Genomic DNA, 17,673 nt, shown 5'->3' with positions numbered 1-17,673 from the left:
CGCCGAACGCCTCGAGGCCCTGTGGGGAGCTCCCCGCGGGCGAAACGTTTTGCTTGACCGTTTGTTTTATGAAGAGAGCGCCGTTTAAAAGAGGAAGGGACGCGTGCGGTTTGCCCTTTCCGTACAGCAAGATGGCGGCCCCCAGGCAGGCCACCCCCACCCCGCCCTGCGGCGGAGCGGGGGTCTGCGCCTGCGCGGCCGGGCGGCAAGATGGCGCTGGCCAGGAGCGTGGCGCTGCTGCGGGGGGCGGCGGGCGGCCTGCGCGGCCCGGTGCGGGCCCAGCGGCCGCTGTGGGCCCAGGTGAGGCGGGTGGGCCCGGGGGGGGGCGCGGGAGCCGCGCTGGTGACGTCAGCGCGCTGTCCGCGTGCTGTGGGAGGCGGGGGAGGGGCGCGCTCGGTGACGTCACGGCGCGGCCTCCTGGCCGCCGTGATGCCACTGCGCTGGGGGGCAGGGGTCGTTCGGTGTGACGTCACTGGTCGAGCTCTGCCCCTGGGGGGTGTTTTCTCTCGTGATGTCATCGCTGTGACGTCATCACGGCTGTAACGAGGTCGCTGCCGCTCCTTCCGGCTGCCACAGCGACATCTCCGAGAGCGGTGTTGCTGCAGCCGCCCCCCCCGGGTGACGTCGCTCGCCAGGGTGACGTCAGTCGCCGGGGGCGATGTCACCACCGGCCTCGCTCCCCCAGAGAAGGAGCTCAGCGCCCGCCGGGGGGGGGGGCGGCGGCGGCGGCGACACCTCCGAGGTCGCCGTGGCGTCGCTCCGTCACCCCGCCGCGCCTGTATGTCCGGGCGCGTCTCTGAGTCAGCGGGAAACACCCGGCTCCTCCCGAGCGGCCCACGCCGCTGACTCAGCCCGGCGTCACCCGCTCCCGCGACGGTAGTTCCCTCCCCAGGTCACCGCCGGCGCCTCGGCCCGACCCCGCAGCACCCCCGCGCCGCCTGACGGCCCCCCGGAGCCGCCGGCGTTCGACGCCGCCTCGCGCTACAAGGACAAGCCCTGGGAGTACCTGGAGACGGAAGGTACCGGCGTTGGGGGCAGCTCTTTAAATTGGGTCAACGCCCCGCCTGAGGCCCTGCTGGCCCCCCAACCCCCTCTCTCCCCCCTCCCCGCAGAGTACCACGCGACCTACGGCGACAGACCCGTCTGGTTCGGCTACCGGCGCAACCACAAAGGCGCCATCCCGCCGCAGAGGACGCGCAAGGCCTGCTTGGTGAGCGGGGCCGGCAGCAGGGAGCGGGGGGAACCGGGCGGCGCGGCGGCGCGGGAGCCTCACGCCGTCTCTCTCGCCCCCAGCGCAAGGGCAAGCCGGTGGGAAACCCCTGCCCCATCTGCCGCGACCGCAACCTCTTCTTGGACTTTCGGGTGAGTGCCGAGGAGGAGGGAGAGGGGTCGGGGTTGCGGGGGGCGGGGGGGACGAGCCTTCGTCGCCCGCTCACCCCCTCCTCCTCCTCCTCCCCGCAGAACGTGAAGCTCCTGGACCAGTTCATCTGCCCCCACTCAGGCGTCATCTACCACCCCACGTACACAGGTGAGGGAGGGCGGCACCCGCGGGGCACCCTCGGCGCGGCCGCCGCTCACACCCGTCCGCTTTCTCCTCCCAGGCGTCTGCATGAAGCAGCACAAACTGCTGACGAAAGCCGTCGAGCAGGCGCGGGACCACGGTGAGCCCCGGAGACGGGGTTGGGGCCGGGGGGGGGGGAGCGGCACCCCGTGGGTGCCCCCCCCCGCCGCCGCCACCCCCCCCTCACCCCCTTCCCCTCCCCGCAGGGCTGCTGTGGCTGCAGGTGCCCTACGTGGCGGCGCCGCGGGAGGACTACAGCAACCGGCACGCGGCGGTGAGCAAGACGCCGCCGGCCCCCGAGCTGCTCCGCGGCGCCCCCTGGTACCCCTGGTACGACTGGCGTCAGCCCCCCGCCGCCGACGTCGCCCGCCTCCGCCGCATCTACAAGGGCTACCTCAAGGAGGACGGGCCCCCGGCCTAGCGGGGCGCCTCCCCTCCCTCCCCCCCCAAAAAAAACCCCTTCCCGAGGGCGGGGGAATAAAGTGGGTGCTGGTGGATTCGGTTCTTTCCTTGCCCTGTTCGGGGAGGGGAAACTGAGGCCCCCAAAATGGCTGCCGCACAGCCAAAATGGCTGCCGTGCCCAGTGTAGGGGTGGGAGAGGCGTGTGTCCCAGCATGTGGGGGGGGGGAGGGGAGCAGGCTTCCCATGATGCACTGGGGCAGGGCTGAGTGCCCCATGATGCCCAGCAGCGGGCTGTTCTCCCATGATGCCTTGGGGTGGGTGACACTTTCCCATGATGCTTTGCTGCCAGGTAAGCCCGTTGCCAGGGGAAGGAGGCCTGGTCTCCAGGGTCGGGAACAGGGCTGGTTGTTAGGAGTGGGAAAGGAGGAGGGGCCGGTTGCTAGGTGGGGCACAGTCGCTGGGGGCGGGGAGGGGGCTGGTTGCTAGGACCAGCCCCCGGTTGCTAGGGGCGGTGGGCAGGGAGGGGGCAGTTGCTAAGGGCCGGCCCCTGTCACTAGGAGCGGGGAGGGGACCTGGTTACTAGGGGCGGGTGTAGGGAGGGACCAGTTGCTAGGGCCAGCCCCCGGTTGCTAGGGGCGGTGTGCGGGGAGGGGGCAGTTGCTAGGGGCCAGCCCCGTTGCTAGAAGCAGGGAGGAGACCTGGTTGCCAGGGGCCGGCCGCGGTTGCCAGGAGCGGGGTGGGGAGGCGGTTGCTAGGAGCGGGGAGGGGAGGCGGTTGCTAGGGGCCGGCCGCCGTTGCCAGGAGCGGGGTGGGGAGGCGGTTGCTAGGAGCGGGGAGGGGAGGCGGTTGCTAGGAGCGGGGAGGGGAGGCGGTTGCTAGGGGCCGGCCGCCGTTGCCAGGAGCGGGGAGGGCAGGCGGTTGCTAGGGGCCGGCCGCCGTTGCCAGGAGCGGGGAGGGGAGGCGGTTGCTAGGGGCCGGCCGCCGTTGCCAGGAGCGGGGAGGGGAGGCGGTTGCTAGGGGCGGTGGAGGGGGAGGGGAGGTGGTTGCTAGGAGCCGGCCGCGGTTGCTAGGAGCGGGGCGGGGAGGCGGTTGCTAAGAGCGGGGAGGGGAGGCGGTTGCTAGGGACCGGCCGCCGTTGCCAGGAGCGGGGTGGGGAGGCGGTTGCTAGGGGCGGTGGATGGGGAGGGGAGGCGGTTGCTAGGAGCCGGCCGCGGTTGCCAGGAGCGGGGAGGGGAGGTGGTTGCTAGGAGCGGGGAGGGGAGGCGGTTGCTAGGGGCCGGCCGCGGTTGCTAGGAGCGGGGAGGGGAGGCGGTTGCTAGGGGCCGGCCACGGTTGCTAGGAGCGGGGAGGGGAGGCGGTTGCTAGGGGCCGGCCGCGGTTGCTAGGAGCGGGGAGGGGAGGCGGTTGCCAGGAGCGGGGAGGGGAGGCGGTTGCTAGGGGCCGGCCGCCGTTGCTAGGAGCGGGGAGGGGAGGCGGTTGCTAGGGACCGGCCGCCGTTGCTAGGAGCGGGGCGGGAAGGCGGTTGCCAGGAGCGGGGCGGGGAGGCGGTTGCTAGGGGCCGGCCGCCGTTGCCAGGAGCGGGGAGGGGAGGCGGTCGCCAGGGGCGGTGGATGGGGAGGGGAGGCGGTTGCTAGGGGCCGGCCGCGGTTGCTAGGAGCGGGGAGGGGAGGCGGTTGCTAGGGGCCGGCCGTCGTTGCCAGGAGCGGGGAGGGCAGGCGGTTGCTAGTGGCAGTGGATGGGGAGGGGAGGCGGTTGCTAGGGGCTGGCCGCCGTTGCCAGGAGCGGGGTGGGGAGGCGGTTGCTAGGAGCGGGGAGGGGAGGCGGTTGCTAGGAGCAGGGCGGGGAGGCGGTTGCTAGGAGCGGGGAGGGGAGGCAGTTGCTAGGGGCCGGCCGCGGTTGCTAGGAGCGGGGAGGGGAGGCGGTTGCTAGGGGCTGGCCCCGGTTGCTAGGAGCGGGGAGGGGAGGCGGTTGCTAGGGGCCGGCCGTCGTTGCCAGGAGCGGGGAGGGCAGGCGGTTGCTAGGAGCGGGGAGGGGAGGCGGTTGCTAGGGGCCGGCCGCGGTTGCTAGGAGCGGGGAGGGGAGGCGGTTGCTAGGGGCTGGCCCCGGTTGCTAGGAGCAGGGAGGGGAGGCGGTTGCTAGGGGCCGGCCGTCGTTGCCAGGAGCGGGGCGGGGAGGCGGTTGCTAGGGGCCGGCCGCGGTTGCTAGGAGCGGGGAGGGGAGGCGGTTGCTAGGGGCCGGCCGTCGTTGCCAGGAGCGGGGAGGGCAGGCGGTTGCTAGTGGCAGTGGATGGGGAGGGGAGGCGGTTGCTAGGGGCCGGCCACCATTGCCAGGAGCGGGGTGGGGAGGCGGTTGCTAGGAGCGGGGAGGGGAGGCGGTTGCTAGGGGCCGGCCGCGGTTGCTAGGAGCGGGGAGGGGAGGCGGTTGCTAGGAGCGGGGAGGGGAGGCGGTTCTTAGGGGCCGGCCGCGGTTGTTAGGAGAGGGGAGGGGAGGTGGTTGCTAGGGGCCGGCCGTCGTTGCCAGGAGCGGGGAGGGCAGGCGGTTGCTAGTGGCAGTGGATGGGGAGGGGAGGCGGTTGCTAGGGGCCGGCCGCCATTGCCAGGAGCGGGGTGGGGAGGCGGTTGCTAGGAGCGGGGAGGGGAGGCGGTTGCTAGGGGCCGGCAGCGGTTGCTAGGAGCGGGGAGGGGAGGCGGTTGCTAGGGGCCGGCCGCGGTTGCCAGGAGCGGGGAGGGGAGGCGGTTGCTAGGGACCGGCCGCCGTTGCTAGGAGCGGGGCGGGGAGGCGGTTGCTAGGAGCGGGGAGGGGAGGCGGTTGCTAGGGGCCGGCCGCGGTTGCCAGGAGCGGGGAGGGGAGGCGGTTGCTAGGGGCCGGCCGCCGTTGCCAGGAGCGGGGCGGGGAGGCGGTCGCCAGGGGCGGTGGATGGGGAGGGGAGGCGGTTGCTAGGAGCGGGGCGGGGCCGGCCGCCGGGGGCGGGGCGGGGCGGGGCCGGTCGCCGGGGCGGCGGCGGCGGCGGCGGCGGCGGCGGCCATGGAGTTCCCGTTCGACGTGGCGGCGGTGCTGGGCGAGCGCGTCACCGTGGTGGACCAGCACCTGCGGCCGGCCGGGCGCCGCGGGCCCGCCCACCGGTAGCCCCGGCAACGGGGGGGGCGGGGCCGGCGCGCGGGGCGGGGCGGGGCGCGGCCGGCCGTTGGGAAGGGGGAGGGGGGGCCAGGCCCGGCCCCGGGGCATGCTGGGAAACGGCGGGGCCGGGGCGCGCGGGGGGAGGGGGGGGTGCTTGTCCCGGGGCATGCTGGGACGCGGGCGGAGCCCCGGGGCATGCTGGGAAGTGGGGGGACCGTGGGCCCTGCCCCGGGGCATGATGGGAAGCAGGGGGGGACCCACGGCCCCGGCCCCAGAGCATGATGGGACGTGGGGGGGGAGCCCCGAGGCACGCTGGGTAACGAGGTGGCCGTTGTCCTTGCCCCAAGGCATGATGGGTAATGGGACCCTCGGCCTTGTCCCAGGGCATGCTGGGTAACGAGGTGGCCATTGTCCTTGCCCCAGGGCATGATGGGTAATGGGACCCTCGGCCTTGTCCCTTGGCATGCTGGGAAGTGGGGGGGGGGACCCATGGCCCCAGCCCCAGAGCATGATGGGAAATAGTGGGAGCCCCAAGGCATGCTGGGTAACAAGGTGGCCATTGTCCTTGCCCCAAGGCATGATGGGTAATGGGACCCTCGGCCTTGTCCCGGGGCATGCTGGGAAGTGGGGGGGGGGGACACCCATGGCCCCAGCCCCAGAGCATGATGGGAAATAGTGGGAGCCCCAAGGCATGCTGGGTAACGAGGTGGCCATTGTCCTTGCCTCAGGGCATGATGGGTAATGGGGGGCATTGGCCTGGCCCAAAGGCATGCTGGGAAGGGGGGGACCATTGCTGCTGCCCTGGGGCATGATGGGTAATGGGGAGGCATTGGCCTGGCCCAAAAGCATGCTGGGAAATGGGGGGACCATTGGCCCTGCCCCGGGGCATGCTGGGAAATGGGGGACCATTGCTGCTGCCCCGGGGCATGTTGGGAAGGGGGGGGACCATTGCTGCTGCCCCGGGGCATGCTGGGAAGGGGGGGGACCATTGGCCCTGCCCCAGGGCATGCTGGGAAGGGGGGACCATTGGCCCTGCCCCGGGGCATGCTGGGAAGGGGGGCGGGCGCAGCCGGCTGAGGCCTGTGCCAGGGGGGAGCTGCAGCAGCAGCAGCTGCGGATCGTCATCGACGAGCTGGGCAAGGCCTCAGCCAAGGTGCGGGGGGCGACGGGGGAAATCAGGGGGAAATGGGGGGGAGATGGGGCAAACTGGGGGGAAACGGGGGAAATTGGGGGGAAAGGAGGGGAAACGGGGGTAAATTGAGGCAAAATGGGGGAAATTGGGGGGAAACGGTAAATTGGAGGGAAATGGGGAAAAATGGGGGGAAACGGGGAAAACGGGGGAAACGGGGGCAAATTGGAGGGAAATGGGTGAAATGGGGCAAATGGGAGGGGAAACGGGAGGGAAATTGAGGGCAAAATGGGGGGAAACGGGGCCAACTGGGGGGAAAACGGCAAATGGGGGGGAAGAGGGGCAAGTTGGGAAAAGAGGGCGAACTGGGGGGGGAACTGGGGGCGAATTGTGTGGGGGGAAACGGGGGCGAACTGGGGGGAAACGGGAGCGAACTGGGGGGCAATGGGGCAAACTGGGGGGAAATGGGGGCAAACTGGGGGGCAAACGGGGGGAAACGGGCAAACTGGAGGGGAAATGGGGGCGAACTGGGGGGCAATGGGGCAAACTGGGGGGGAAACGGGGGCAAACGGGGGGAAACAGGGGCAAACTGGGGGGGAAGCGGGGGCAAACTGGGGGTGGGGGTGGGAAAGAGGGGAAATTAGGGGGAAACCAGGGGAGAAACCGGGTGCAAATGGGGGCAAAAGGAGGGGGGGAGGGGGTCCAGCCGGGGCGGGGGAGGGAGGGCAAATTTGGGGGCCGACCCGGCGTGTCTGTGTGTCCGTCCCCCCCGTCTCCCCCCCCCCGAATCCAGGCCCAGGGCCTGCCGGCCCCCGTGACCAGCGCGGCCCGCATGGAGGCCAACCGCCACGTCCTCTACATCCTGCGCGACGCCGAGGGCCGCGGGTGAGCGGGCCCAGGCGTCCGGGCGGGCCCAGGCGTCCGGGCGGCGGCGTCCCCCCCCCCCCCCCAACCAAAGCCTCTTTTCACCCTCCCCGTCCCGCAGAGCCGCCAAAGGCGCCGTCGTCGGCTTCCTCAAGGTGGGATACAAGAAGCTTTTCCTGCTGGTGAGCGTCTCAAAATGGAGGACGGATCGGGGAGGGGGGGGGCCGCCCCGGACGCCTGGGCCCCTCTTACCCCCCCCCCAAACTCAGGACCGCGGTGGGACCCACAACGAAGCGGAGCCGCTCTGCGTCCTCGACTTCTACGTGCACGAGTCGCTGCAGCGGCACGGCTACGGCAAGGAGCTCTTCCAGCACATGCTGCGGGTGACGCGCGGTGACGCGGCCGGGGGGGGGGTTGGCGGCGCCGCCGCGTCACCCTGACGCCCTGCCCGGTCTCCCCGCGCCAGAGCGAGCGCACCGAGCCGCGCCGCCTGGCCGTCGACCGCCCCTCCGAGAAGCTCCTGGCCTTCCTGCGCAAGCACTACGGCCTGGCCGACGCCATCCCGCAGGTGAACAACTTCGTCATCTTCGAGGGTTTCTTCTCCGGCCGGCAGGGTGAGCGCGGGAGGAAGAGGAGGAAGGTGGCGGCGGCCGCCTGCGTCACCCCCGCGCTCCCTCTGACGCCGCCTCCCCCCCCCAACCATCGCCCCGCAGCGCCCTCGACCCGCCGCCCGCCCAAGCGGCCCGAGGGCGACGTCAAGCCCTACTCGCTGCCCGAGCGCGCCGGTGAGTACGCGGCGGTCGGCTGTTGCGGAAACGGGCGGCGGGAACAACCACCGCAGCCGCGAGGCTGAAACGTCCCCTCTCGCCCCCGCCGCAGCGCCGCGCGCCGACCTCGAGCCGCCCTGGCCCTTCGCGGCGGCGGCGCCGGGCGGCCGGTTCGGGGGCTGCCCGCCGGCGCCCCCGGCCCGCGACCCCCCGCCGGGCACCCCAGGGTGAGTCGTCGGGGGAAGGGGGCGGCGGCGGGGGGTATTTTTTGGCGGGGGGGAGGGTGGTTTCGGTCCCATTTTGGCGGCTCGCCGGGGTTTCTTCTCTGTCGCAGGTCGCTGAGGCGTGCCGAGCGCTGACCCGACCTCCCCCCCCCCACCCGGCACCTTTGGGTGCTCTTCGGCGGCGCAGTGGGGCATGGACTGGGGGGGGGCTGGCTCGGCCCCCACGGCGCCCGAGGGTGCGCGGCTCTGCCCTGTCGCCCCTGCGGGTGCCTCTCCCCAGGACCCACCGGGGGTCCGGCCCTGCCCCACGGCGCCTACGGGTGCTCGTGTCTGCTCTGGAGCCGCCGTGGGTGCTCGGCTCTGCCCCATGGGTGCTCGTCTCTGCCCCATAACCCCCGTGGGTGCCCGGCCCTGCCCCATGGGTGCCCGTCTCTGCCCCATGACCCCCGTGGGTGCTCGTCCCCGCCCCATGGGTGCCCGTCCCTGCCCCATGGGTGCTCGTCCCTGCCCCATAACCCCCGTGGGTGCCCGGCCCTGCCCCATGGGTGCCCGTCTCTGCCCCATGACCCCCGTGGGTGCTCGTCCCCGCCCCATGGGTGCCCGTCCCTGCCCCATGGGTGCTCGTCCCTGCCCCATGACCCCCGTGGGTGCCCGTCCCTGCCCCATGGGTGCTCGTCCCTGCCCCATGACCCCCGTGGGTGCTCGTCCCCGCCCCATGGGCGCTCGTCCCTGCCCCATGACCCCCGTGGGTGCCCGTCCTCGCCCCATGGGTGCTCGTCCCTGCCCCATAACCCCCGTGGGTGCTCGTCCCCGCCCCATGGGCGCTCGTCCCTGCCCCATGACCCCCGTGGGTGCCTGTCCCCGCCCCATGGGTGCTCGTCCCTGCCCCATAACCCCCGTGGGTGCCCGGCCCTGCCCCATGGGTGCCCGTCTCTGCCCCATAACCCCCGTGGGTGCTCGTCCCCGCCCCATGGGTGCCCGTCCCTGCCCCATGGGTGCTCGTCCCTGCCCCATGACCCCCGTGGGTGCTCGTCCCCGCCCCATGGGCGCTCGTCCCTGCCCCATGACCCCCGTGGGTGCCCGTCCTCGCCCCATGGGTGCTCGTCCCTGCCCCATAACCCCCGTGGGTGCTCGTCCCCGCCCCATGGGCGCTCGTCCCTGCCCCATGACCCCCGTGGGTGCCTGTCCCCGCCCCATGGGTGCTCGTCCCTGCCCCATAACCCCCGTGGGTGCCTGTCCCCGCCCCATGGGTGCTCGTCCCTGCCCCATAACCCCCGTGGGTGCCCGTCCCCGCCCCATGGGTGCTCGTCCCTGCCCCATAACCCCCTTGGGTGCTCGTCCCTGCCCCATGACCCCCGTGGGTGCTCGTCCCTGCCCCATGGGTGCTCGTCCCTGCCCCATGACCCCCGTGGGTGCCCGTCCCTGCCCCATGGGTGCCCGTCCCTGCCCCATGACCCCCGAGGGTGCTCGTCCCCGCCCCATGGGTGCCCGTCCCTGCGCCATGGGTGCTCGTCTCTGCCCCATAACCCCCGTGGGTGCCCGGCCCTGCCCCATGGGTGGCCGTCTCTGCCCCATGACCCCCGTGGGTGCTCGTCCCTGCCCCATGACCCCCGTGGGTGCCTGTCCCCGCCCCATGGGTGCTCGTCCCTGCCCCATAACCCCCGTGGGTGCTCGTCCCTGCCCCATGGGTGCTCGTCCCTGCCCCATGACCCCCGTGGGTGCCCGTCCTCGCCCCATGGGTGCTCGTCCCTGCCCCATAACCCCCGTGGGTGCTCGTCCCTGCCCCATGACCCCCGTGGGTGCCTGTCCCCGCCCCATGGGTGCTCGTCTCTGCCCTATGACCCCCGTGGGTGCCCGTCCCCGCCCCATGGGTGCTCGTCCCTGCCCCATAACCCCCGTGGGTGCCCATCCCCGCCCCATGGGCGCTCGTCCCTGCCCTATAACCCCCGTGGGTGCCCATCCTCACCCCATGGGTGCTCGTCCCTGCCCCATAACCCCCGTGGGTGCTCGTCCCCGCCCCATGGGTGCTCGTCCCTGCCCTATAACCCCCGTGGGTGCCCATCCTCACCCCATGGGTGCTCGTTCCTGCCCCATAACCCCCGTGGGTGCCCGTCCCCGCCCCATGGGTGCTCATCCCTGCCCCATGACCCCCGTGGGTGCCCGTCCCCGCCCCATGGGTGCCCGTCTCTGCCCCATGACCCCGTGGGTGCTCGTCCCCGCCCCACGGGTGCCTGTCCCTGCCCCATGGGTGCTCGTCTCTGCCCCATAACCCCCGTGGGTGCCCGGCCCTGCCCCATGGGTGCTCGTCCCTGCCCCATGACCCCCGTGGGTGCTCGTCCCCACCCCATGGGTGCCCGTCCCTGCCCCATGGGTGCTCGTCCCTGCCCCATGACCCCCGTGGGTGCCCGTCCTCGCCCCATGGGTGCTCGTCCCTGCCCCATAACCCCCGTGGGTGCTCGTCCCTGCCCCATGACCCCCGTGGGTGCCTGTCCCCGCCCCATGGGTGCTCGTCTCTGCCCTATGACCCCCGTGGGTGCCCGTCCCCGCCCCATGGGTGCTCGTCCCTGCCCCATAACCCCCGTGGGTGCCCATCCCCGCCCCATGGGCGCTCGTTCCTGCCCCATAACCCCCGTGGGTGCCTGTCCCCACCCCATGGGTGCTCGTCCCTGCCCCATAACCCCCGTGGGTGCCCGTCCCCGCCCCATGGGTGCTCGTCCCTGCCCCATAACCCCCGTGGGTGCCCATCCCCGCCCCATGGGCGCTCGTTCCTGCCCCATAACCCCCGTGGGTGCCTGTCCCCACCCCATGGGTGCTCGTCCCTGCCCCATAACCCCCGTGGGTGCTTGTCCCCGCCCCATGGGTGCTCGTCTCTGCCCCATGACCCCCGTGGGTGCCCGTCCCCGCCCCATGGGTGCTCGTCCCTGCCCCATGGGTGCTCGTCCCTGCCCCATGACCCCCGTGGGTGCCCGTCCTCGCCCCATGGGTGCTCGTCCCTGCCCCATAACCCCCGTGGGTGCTCGTCCCCGCCCCATGGGCGCTCGTCCCTGCCCTATAACCCCCGTGGGTGCCCGTCCCCGCCCCATGGGTGCTCGTCCCTGCCCCATGACCCCCGTGGGTGCTCGTCCCTGCCCCATGGGTGCTCGTCCCTGCCCCATGACCCCCGTGGGTGCTCGTCCCTGCCCCATGGGTGCTCGTCCCTGCCCCATGACCCCCGTGGGTGCTCGTCCCTGCCCCATGGGTGCCCGTCTCTGCCCCATGACCCCCGTGGGTGCCTGGCCCCGCCCCCGCCTCCCTTTTGGTTACGTTTCAATAAAATTCAGACCAGTTTGGTTTCGGTTTCCGTTTCCTCGTTTCCCACTTCCGGCCCTCGACACTTCCCGGCGCCCCGGGAGGACCCAGGCGTCCGGGCGTGGTGACGTCATCACACAGGGGGCGGGGCCGGGCGGGGCGCCGCGCAGCCGTTCGGCCTCCCTCCAGCCCACGTGGCCGTCGAAGCCCCGCCCCTCCTGCGCCCCGCCCTCGCTGCCTAAGCCCCGCCCCCAGCGCCGCTATTGGGAACGGAGCAGCCACGCCCCTTCCCTCTAAGCCACGCCCCCCGCTGAGGGGGAGCCAATGGGGCCCGGCGACGGGGAGAGAGAGAGAGTGTGTGAGTGCGCATGCGCGCCGCTACACTCCCCCCCCCTGCGCCTTCCTCGCGCGCATGCGCAGAGCCGCGCCTCGCCGCCCGCCCGGTCACCTTGCCCGGCGGGCGCCGCCGGCTGTCGCCTCCCTTCCCCCGCCTGGAGGCGCGCCGCCGGACCGCGCATGCGCCGGGCGGGGGCGGCGCAGGCGCGGTGGGGCGGGAGGGCGGCGCGCGCGGGGGCGGGCGCGGGCGCAGGCGCAGTGCGGCGCGCCGGCTGAGGCGAGCAGCGGCCGAGGCGGAGGGAGAGAAGGAAGCGCCAGAAAGGGGGGGAGGGAGGGGGGGAAGAGGGGAGTCCGCCATGTACCGGCACAGCCAAACCGCCGCCGCCGCCGCCGTCACCGTGGCCGCCCGCCTCCGTCCCGCCGCCCCTCTCCGCGCCTGGCCCGGGCCGGCGGCCGGCGGCGGCCACAGCGGCGACCCGCCGCGCCGCCGCTACCGAGCGCGGCCGCAGGTGAGGGCCGGAGGGGGCGGGGCCGCGCGGAGAGCGCGGGAGCGGGGGCCAATGGGAGGGAGGGAAGCGGGGGGGGGGCGGGGCTATGCTAATAGGGAGGGCGTGCCGCTTGGGGAGGAGGGGGGCGGGGCTATGCAAACCGCGCGCCGCTTTGCAACGGGAAGGGAGCGGGGGGCGGGGCTATGCAAATCGCGCCGGCTCGGCGGGGAGGGGCTAGGCGCGGCTGCCTGGCGGGGGGGAGGAGGCGGGGCTATGCAAATAGGGAGGCGGCCGCCGTGCAAATAGGGCGCCGCTTCGAATGGGAGGGGGCGGAGCTATGCAAATCGCGCCGGCTCGGCGGGAAGGAGCTAGGCGCGGCTGCCTGGCTGGGGGGGAGGAGGCGGGGCTATGCAAATAGGGAGGCGGCCACTGTGCAAATAGAGCGCCGCTTCGAATGGGAGGGGGCGGAGCTATGCAAATCGCGCCGGCTCGGCGGGGAGGGGCTAGGCGCGGCTGCCTGGCGGGGGAGAGGAGGCGGGGCTATGCAAATAGGGAGGCGGCCGCCGTGCAAATAGAGCGCCGCTTCGAATGGGAGGGGGCGGAGCTATGCAAATCGCGCCGGCTCGGCGGGGAGGGGCTAGGCGCGGCTACCTGGCTGGGGGGAGGCGGGGCTATGCAAATAAGGAGGCGGCCACCGTGCAAATAGGGTGCCGCATCCCATGGGAAGGGGCGGAGCTATGCAAATTGCACCAGCTCGGTGGGGAGAGGCTATGCAAATAGGGGAGGGGGTGTGTGTCTGCCTGGGGGCGGGGCTATGCAAATAGGGAGGCCGCCACCGTGCAAATAGGGCGCTGCTCCAAATGGGAGGGGGCGGGGCTATGCAAATCACACCAGCTCAGCAGAGTTGGGAGGCGGGGCTTTGCAAATAGCATGCTGCTTCTGACAGGAGGGGCACTATGGGGGCGGGGCTATGCAAGTAGAGGGGCGTGGTCATGTAAATGAGTGCATGCTGGGCTGCATCTGGGGGCGGGGCTATGCAAATAGAGCGGTGGTTCCTTCTGCATGGGGGTGGGCAGCGCTGCGGGGAAGGTGGGCAGGGTTTAGAGGAAGGGGGCGGGGTTTAGAGGAAGGGGGCAGGGTTTAGAGGAAGGGGCGTGGTTAAGAGGAAGGGGGCGGTGCCCTGGCCCCCCCCCCGCAGGACCGGGAGCCGGGCCGGGTCGTCGCTGCTGCTGCTGCTGCTGCTGCTGCCGCCGCCGCCGCGGTGCCGCCGCCGCTGCCGCCGCCGGTGCTGCCGGTGCCGGTGCCGCCGGGGAGGCGCGAGCGCCCCGCCGAGCTGCTGCTGCGCCCGCTGCCCCCCGCCGCCGCCCCCGCCGGCGCCTCCCGCCGCCCCCAGCCCGACATGGAGGAGCACCTGGCCCTGGTGCACGCCAAGCTGCAGCACGAGGTCGGTGCCGCCCGGACGCCTGGGCCCCCTGCTCACCACCACCCCAACACCCCGGCCGGTGGAGGTCCCGGACCGCCGCGGTGTCACCCGTCCGTATGGGGAGGGGGGGGGTGACGCCCGCCCGGACGCCTGGGCCCCTTCTCCAGTGGGTCCTGACCCACTGTGGCGTCACCTGTCCGTATGGGGAGAGGGGTGACGCCCGCCCGGACGCCTGGGCCCCTTCTCCAGTGGGTCCCGGACCGCCACGAAGTCACCCGTCCGCATGGGGAGGGGGGTGACACCCGCCCGGACACCTGGGCCCCTTCCCTGGTGGGTCCCGACCTGCCGCAGTGTCACCCGCCCACACAAGGAGGGGGATGACGCCCGCCAGGACGCCTGGGCCCCTTCTCCAGTGGGTCCCGGACCTCGACGGTGTCACCCGTCCGCATGGGGAGGGGGATGACGCCCGCCCGGACGCCTGGGCCCCTTCCCCCTCCCCCAAAACCATCCTCTTCTCCCTCCCCGGCAGTTGCCCAATTTCTTCCGGAAGATCCACGACTACGGCCTGTACTCGCCCGACGTGGAGTTCGTCAACCAGCCGCTGCGGCTGCACACGCGGTGAGCGGCGGTAGCGGCGGGTGACAACGGTGACGGTGACACCGCCTTGACACCGGGTGTTGTGGTGGGTGGGTGACACTGCAGGGGCCGGGCCATGTACCAGGTGGCGCTGGCGCCGTGCCGGGCGGCGGGTGACAACGGTGACGCCGGGTGTTGTGGTGGGGTGACGCCGCAGGGGCCGGGCGATGTACCAGGTGGTGCTGGCGCCGTGCCGGGCGGCGGGTGACAACGGTGACGGTGACACTGGGTGTTGTGGTGGGGTGACACCGCAGGGGCCGGGCCATGTACCAGGTGGTGCTGGCGCCGTGCCGGGCGGCGGGTGACAACGGTGACGGTGACACCGGGTGTTGTGGTGGGGTGACGCCGCAGGGGCCGGGCCATGTACCAGGTGGCGCTGGCGCTGTGCCGGGCGGCGGCCTGGGGCTACTTCGCCAGCGTGCGGCTGGAGGTGCTGGCGCTGACGCGACACCCCGAGGACTGGAGCGTGCGGGCCCGCTGGCGCCTCACCGGCCTCCCCTTCCACCTCTGCCTGCTGCGCTTCTACCGCCGCGACAAGCGCGACCTGCTCCGGTGAGGCCACCACCCCGCCGCTGCTGTCCCCGAAGCTCCTCAGATGTAGGGCATCGTCCCCCATGTCCCCAGGTGCTGGACACCGTCCCTATGTCCCCCAGGTCTCCATGGACCCAAAGCTCCTCAGATGTAGGGCATCGTCCCCCATGTCCTCAGGTGCTGGACACCGTCCCTATGTCCCCCAGGTCCCCATGGACCCAAAGCTCCTCAGATGTAGGGCATCATCCCCGTGTCCATGTGCCCAGGTGCTGGACACCGTCCCTATGTCCCCCAGGTCTCCATGGACCCAAAGCTCCTCAGATGTAGAGCATCATCCCCCTGTCCATGTGCCCAGGTGCTGGACACCGTCCCTATGTCCCCCAGGTCTCCATGGACCCAAAGCCCCTCAGATGTAGGGCATCGTCCCCCATGTCCCCGGGTGCTGGACACCGTCCCTATGTCCCCCAGGTCCCCATGGACCCAAAGCTCCTCAGATGTAGGGCATCGTCCCCCATGTCCCCAGGTGCTGGACACCGTCCCCACGTTCCCATGTCCCCCATGTCCATGTCCCCAGGTGCTGGACACCATCTCCACGTTCCCATGTCCCCAGATCCTGGACACTGTCCCTATGTCCCCCAGGTCCCCATGGACCCAAAGCTCCTCAGATGTAGGGCATCGTCCCCCATGTCCCCAGGTGCTGGACACCGTCCCTATGTCCCCCAGGTCTCCATGGACCCAAAGCTCCTCAGATGTAGGGCATCGTCCCCCATGTCCTCAGGTGCTGGACACCGTCCCTATGTCCCCCAGGTCCCCATGGACCCAAAGCTCCTCAGATGTAGAGCATCATCCCCCTGTCCATGTGCCCAGGTGCTGGACACCGTCCCTATGTCCCCCAGGTCTCCATGGACCCAAAGCCCCTCAGATGTAGGGCATCGTCCCCCATGTCCCCGGGTGCTGGACACCGTCCCTATGTCCCCCAGGTCCCCATGGACCCAAAGCTCCTCAGATGTAGGGCATCGTCCCCCATGTCCCCAGGTGCTGGACACCGTCCCTATGTCCCCCAGGTCTCCATGGACCCAAAGCTCCTCAGATGTAGGGCATCGTCCCCCATGTCCTCAGGTGCTGGACACCGTCCCTATGTCCCCCAGGTCCCCATGGACCCAAAGCTCCTCAGATGTAGGGCATCATCCCCGTGTCCATGTGCCCAGGTGCTGGACACCGTCCCTATGTCCCCCAGGTCTCCATGGACCCAAAGCTCCTCAGATGTAGAGCATCATCCCCCTGTCCATGTGCCCAGGTGCTGGACACCGTCCCTATGTCCCCCAGGTCTCCATGGACCCAAAGCCCCTCAGATGTAGGGCATCGTCCCCCATGTCCCCGGGTGCTGGACACCGTCCCTATGTCCCCCAGGTCCCCATGGACCCAAAGCTCCTCAGATGTAGGGCATCGTCCCCCATGTCCCCAGGTGCTGGACACCGTCCCCACGTTCCCATGTCCCCCATGTCCATGTCCCCAGGTGCTGGACACCATCTCCACGTTCCCATGTCCCCAGATCCTGGACACTGTCCCTATGTCCCCCAGGTCCCCATGGACCCAAAGCTCCTCAGATGTAGGGCATCGTCCCCCATGTCCCCAGGTGCTGGACACCGTCCCTATGTCCCCCAGGTCTCCATGGACCCAAAGCTCCTCAGATGTAGGGCATCGTCCCCCATGTCCTCAGGTGCTGGACACCGTCCCTATGTCCCCCAGGTCTCCATGGACCCAAAGCCCCTCAGATGTAGGGCATCGTCCCCCGTGTCCCCAGGTGCTGGACACCGTCCCCACGTTCCCATGTCCCCCATGTCCATGTCCCCAGGTGCTGGACACCATCTCCACGTTCCCATGTCCCCAGATCCTGGACACCGTCCCTATGTCCCCCAGGTCCCCATGGACCCAAAGCTCCTCAGATGTAGGGCATTGTCCCTGTGTCCATGTCCCCAGGTGCTGGACACCGTCCCCACGTTCCCATGTCCCCAAAGCTCCTCAGATGTAGGGCATCATCCCCATGTCCCTGTCCCCAGATCCTGGACACCGTCCCCACGTTCCCATGTCCCCCATGTCCCCAGGTGCTGGACACCGTCCCCATGTTCCCATGTCCCCCATGTCCACGTCCCCAGGTGCTGGACACCATCTCCACGTTCCCATGTCCCCCATGTCCATGTCCCCAGGTGCTGGACACCGTCCCTATGTCCCCCAGGTCCCCATGGCCCCAAAGTTCCTCAGATGTGGGACATCGCCCCCATGTCCCCAGATCCTGGACACCGTCCCTATGTCCCCCAGGTCCCCATGGCCCCAAAGTTCCTCAGATGTGGGACATCGCCCCCATGTCCCCAGATCCTGGACACTGTCCCCATGTCCCCCATGTCCATGTCCCCAGGTGCTGGACACCATCCCTACGTCCCCCCGTTCTCCATGGCCCCAAAGCTCCTCGGATGCAGGACACCGTCCCCGTGTCCCCCATGTCCCCCGTGTCCCCAGACACTGCCCCCCCCCCGCCTCCCCCCCCGCCTCCCCTCACGCCCTCCCCGTCCCCCAGGTCCTACGACGCCTTCTCCACCTTCTTCCTCGACTCGCAGGGGCTGATCCGCTGCCACCGCATCGACAAGGTAACGGCGGGCGGGGACAGGGGGGGACAGTGGGGACCTGGCGGCGTCCCCCCCCCACCACCGCCGCCCCCCTCACCGCCCCCCTCTCCCCCCCCAGCTCATGCCGGCCCCCACGGCCGTGGCCAAGGCCAAGAAGCTGCTGGTGGCGGCGGCAGCGGCCGGCCTGGCCCAGCAGCTCGTCCTGGCGCCGCCGGGGCCCCCCGGCCCCCCCTGAGCCCCCCGCGCCGCCGCCGGGGGGGGGGCGGGGGGTTCGACCCCCCCC

General features: G+C 71.5%; 3 protein-coding genes across 13 annotated transcripts; all 3 read left to right on the top strand.

Annotated features, from left to right (window-relative positions):
- Positions 1-158: 158 nt before the first annotated feature.
- MRPS18B (mitochondrial ribosomal protein S18B) lies at positions 159-2,058 on the top strand. Of its 3 annotated transcripts, none has more exons than XM_068923902.1 (7): positions 159-300; positions 881-1,019; positions 1,113-1,210; positions 1,294-1,362; positions 1,462-1,528; positions 1,602-1,661; positions 1,768-2,058. In XM_068923902.1, the coding sequence occupies exons 1-7, from the start codon at positions 211-213 to the stop codon at positions 1,980-1,982; spliced, it is 738 nt and encodes a 245-aa protein (XP_068780003.1). In that variant the 5' UTR covers positions 159-210; the 3' UTR covers positions 1,983-2,058. The 3 variants fall into 3 exon arrangements, with proteins under 3 accessions (XP_068780003.1, XP_068780004.1, XP_068780002.1); XM_068923903.1 differs by having other exon boundaries at positions 196-300; positions 893-1,019; XM_068923901.1 differs by lacking the exon at positions 159-300 and adding an exon at positions 374-778 and having other exon boundaries at positions 893-1,019.
- Positions 2,059-4,950: 2,892 nt separating this feature from the next.
- Positions 4,951-11,395, top strand: ATAT1 (alpha tubulin acetyltransferase 1). 9 transcript variants are annotated; one of them, XM_068923907.1, is made up of 9 exons: positions 4,951-5,085; positions 6,170-6,233; positions 7,003-7,094; positions 7,195-7,255; positions 7,343-7,427; positions 7,540-7,687; positions 7,787-7,858; positions 7,953-8,067; positions 8,175-11,395. In XM_068923907.1, the coding sequence occupies exons 1-9, from the start codon at positions 4,988-4,990 to the stop codon at positions 8,454-8,456; spliced, it is 1,017 nt and encodes a 338-aa protein (XP_068780008.1). In that variant the 5' UTR covers positions 4,951-4,987; the 3' UTR covers positions 8,457-11,395. The 9 variants fall into 9 exon arrangements, with proteins under 9 accessions (XP_068780008.1, XP_068780015.1, XP_068780013.1 ...); XM_068923914.1 differs by having other exon boundaries at positions 7,540-7,641; positions 8,175-8,343; XM_068923912.1 differs by having other exon boundaries at positions 7,343-7,456; positions 7,591-7,687; positions 8,175-8,343.
- Positions 11,396-11,720: 325 nt separating this feature from the next.
- Positions 11,721-17,669, top strand: C36H6orf136 (chromosome 36 C6orf136 homolog). The gene is made up of 6 exons (XM_068923844.1): positions 11,721-12,197; positions 13,375-13,620; positions 14,129-14,217; positions 14,587-14,787; positions 17,342-17,411; positions 17,509-17,669. Exons 1-6 carry the CDS (start codon positions 11,721-11,723, stop codon positions 17,623-17,625), a joined length of 1,200 nt encoding a protein of 399 aa, XP_068779945.1. The 3' UTR covers positions 17,626-17,669.
- The last annotated feature ends 4 nt before the right edge of the window (positions 17,670-17,673 follow it).

The sequence above is a fragment of the Struthio camelus genome, chromosome 36 (assembly GCF_040807025.1).
Source record: "Struthio camelus isolate bStrCam1 chromosome 36, bStrCam1.hap1, whole genome shotgun sequence".
Taxonomy (NCBI): domain Eukaryota; kingdom Metazoa; phylum Chordata; class Aves; order Struthioniformes; family Struthionidae; genus Struthio; species Struthio camelus.
This window is presented reverse-complemented; position numbering and strand designations above follow the sequence as displayed.

Coding starts and splice junctions, on each gene's coding strand:
- MRPS18B (XM_068923901.1), top strand. CDS start 659: ATGTCACCACCGGCCTCGCTCCCCCAGAGAAGGAGCTCAGCGCCCGCC. Junction 1,020..1,112: donor GGAGTACCTGGAGACGGAAG/GTACCGGCGTTG, acceptor CCCTCCCCGCAG/AGTACCACGCGACCTACGGC. Junction 1,211..1,293: donor GGACGCGCAAGGCCTGCTTG/GTGAGCGGGGCC, acceptor TCTCGCCCCCAG/CGCAAGGGCAAGCCGGTGGG.
- ATAT1 (XM_068923907.1), top strand. CDS start 4,988: ATGGAGTTCCCGTTCGACGTGGCGGCGGTGCTGGGCGAGCGCGTCACC. Junction 5,086..6,169: donor CGCCGCGGGCCCGCCCACCG/GTAGCCCCGGCA, acceptor GGCCTGTGCCAG/GGGGGAGCTGCAGCAGCAGC. Junction 7,256..7,342: donor ACAAGAAGCTTTTCCTGCTG/GTGAGCGTCTCA, acceptor CCCCAAACTCAG/GACCGCGGTGGGACCCACAA.
- C36H6orf136 (XM_068923844.1), top strand. CDS start 11,721: ATGCGCGCCGCTACACTCCCCCCCCCTGCGCCTTCCTCGCGCGCATGC. Junction 12,198..13,374: donor GCTACCGAGCGCGGCCGCAG/GTGAGGGCCGGA, acceptor CCCCCCCCGCAG/GACCGGGAGCCGGGCCGGGT. Junction 14,788..17,341: donor GACAAGCGCGACCTGCTCCG/GTGAGGCCACCA, acceptor CCCGTCCCCCAG/GTCCTACGACGCCTTCTCCA.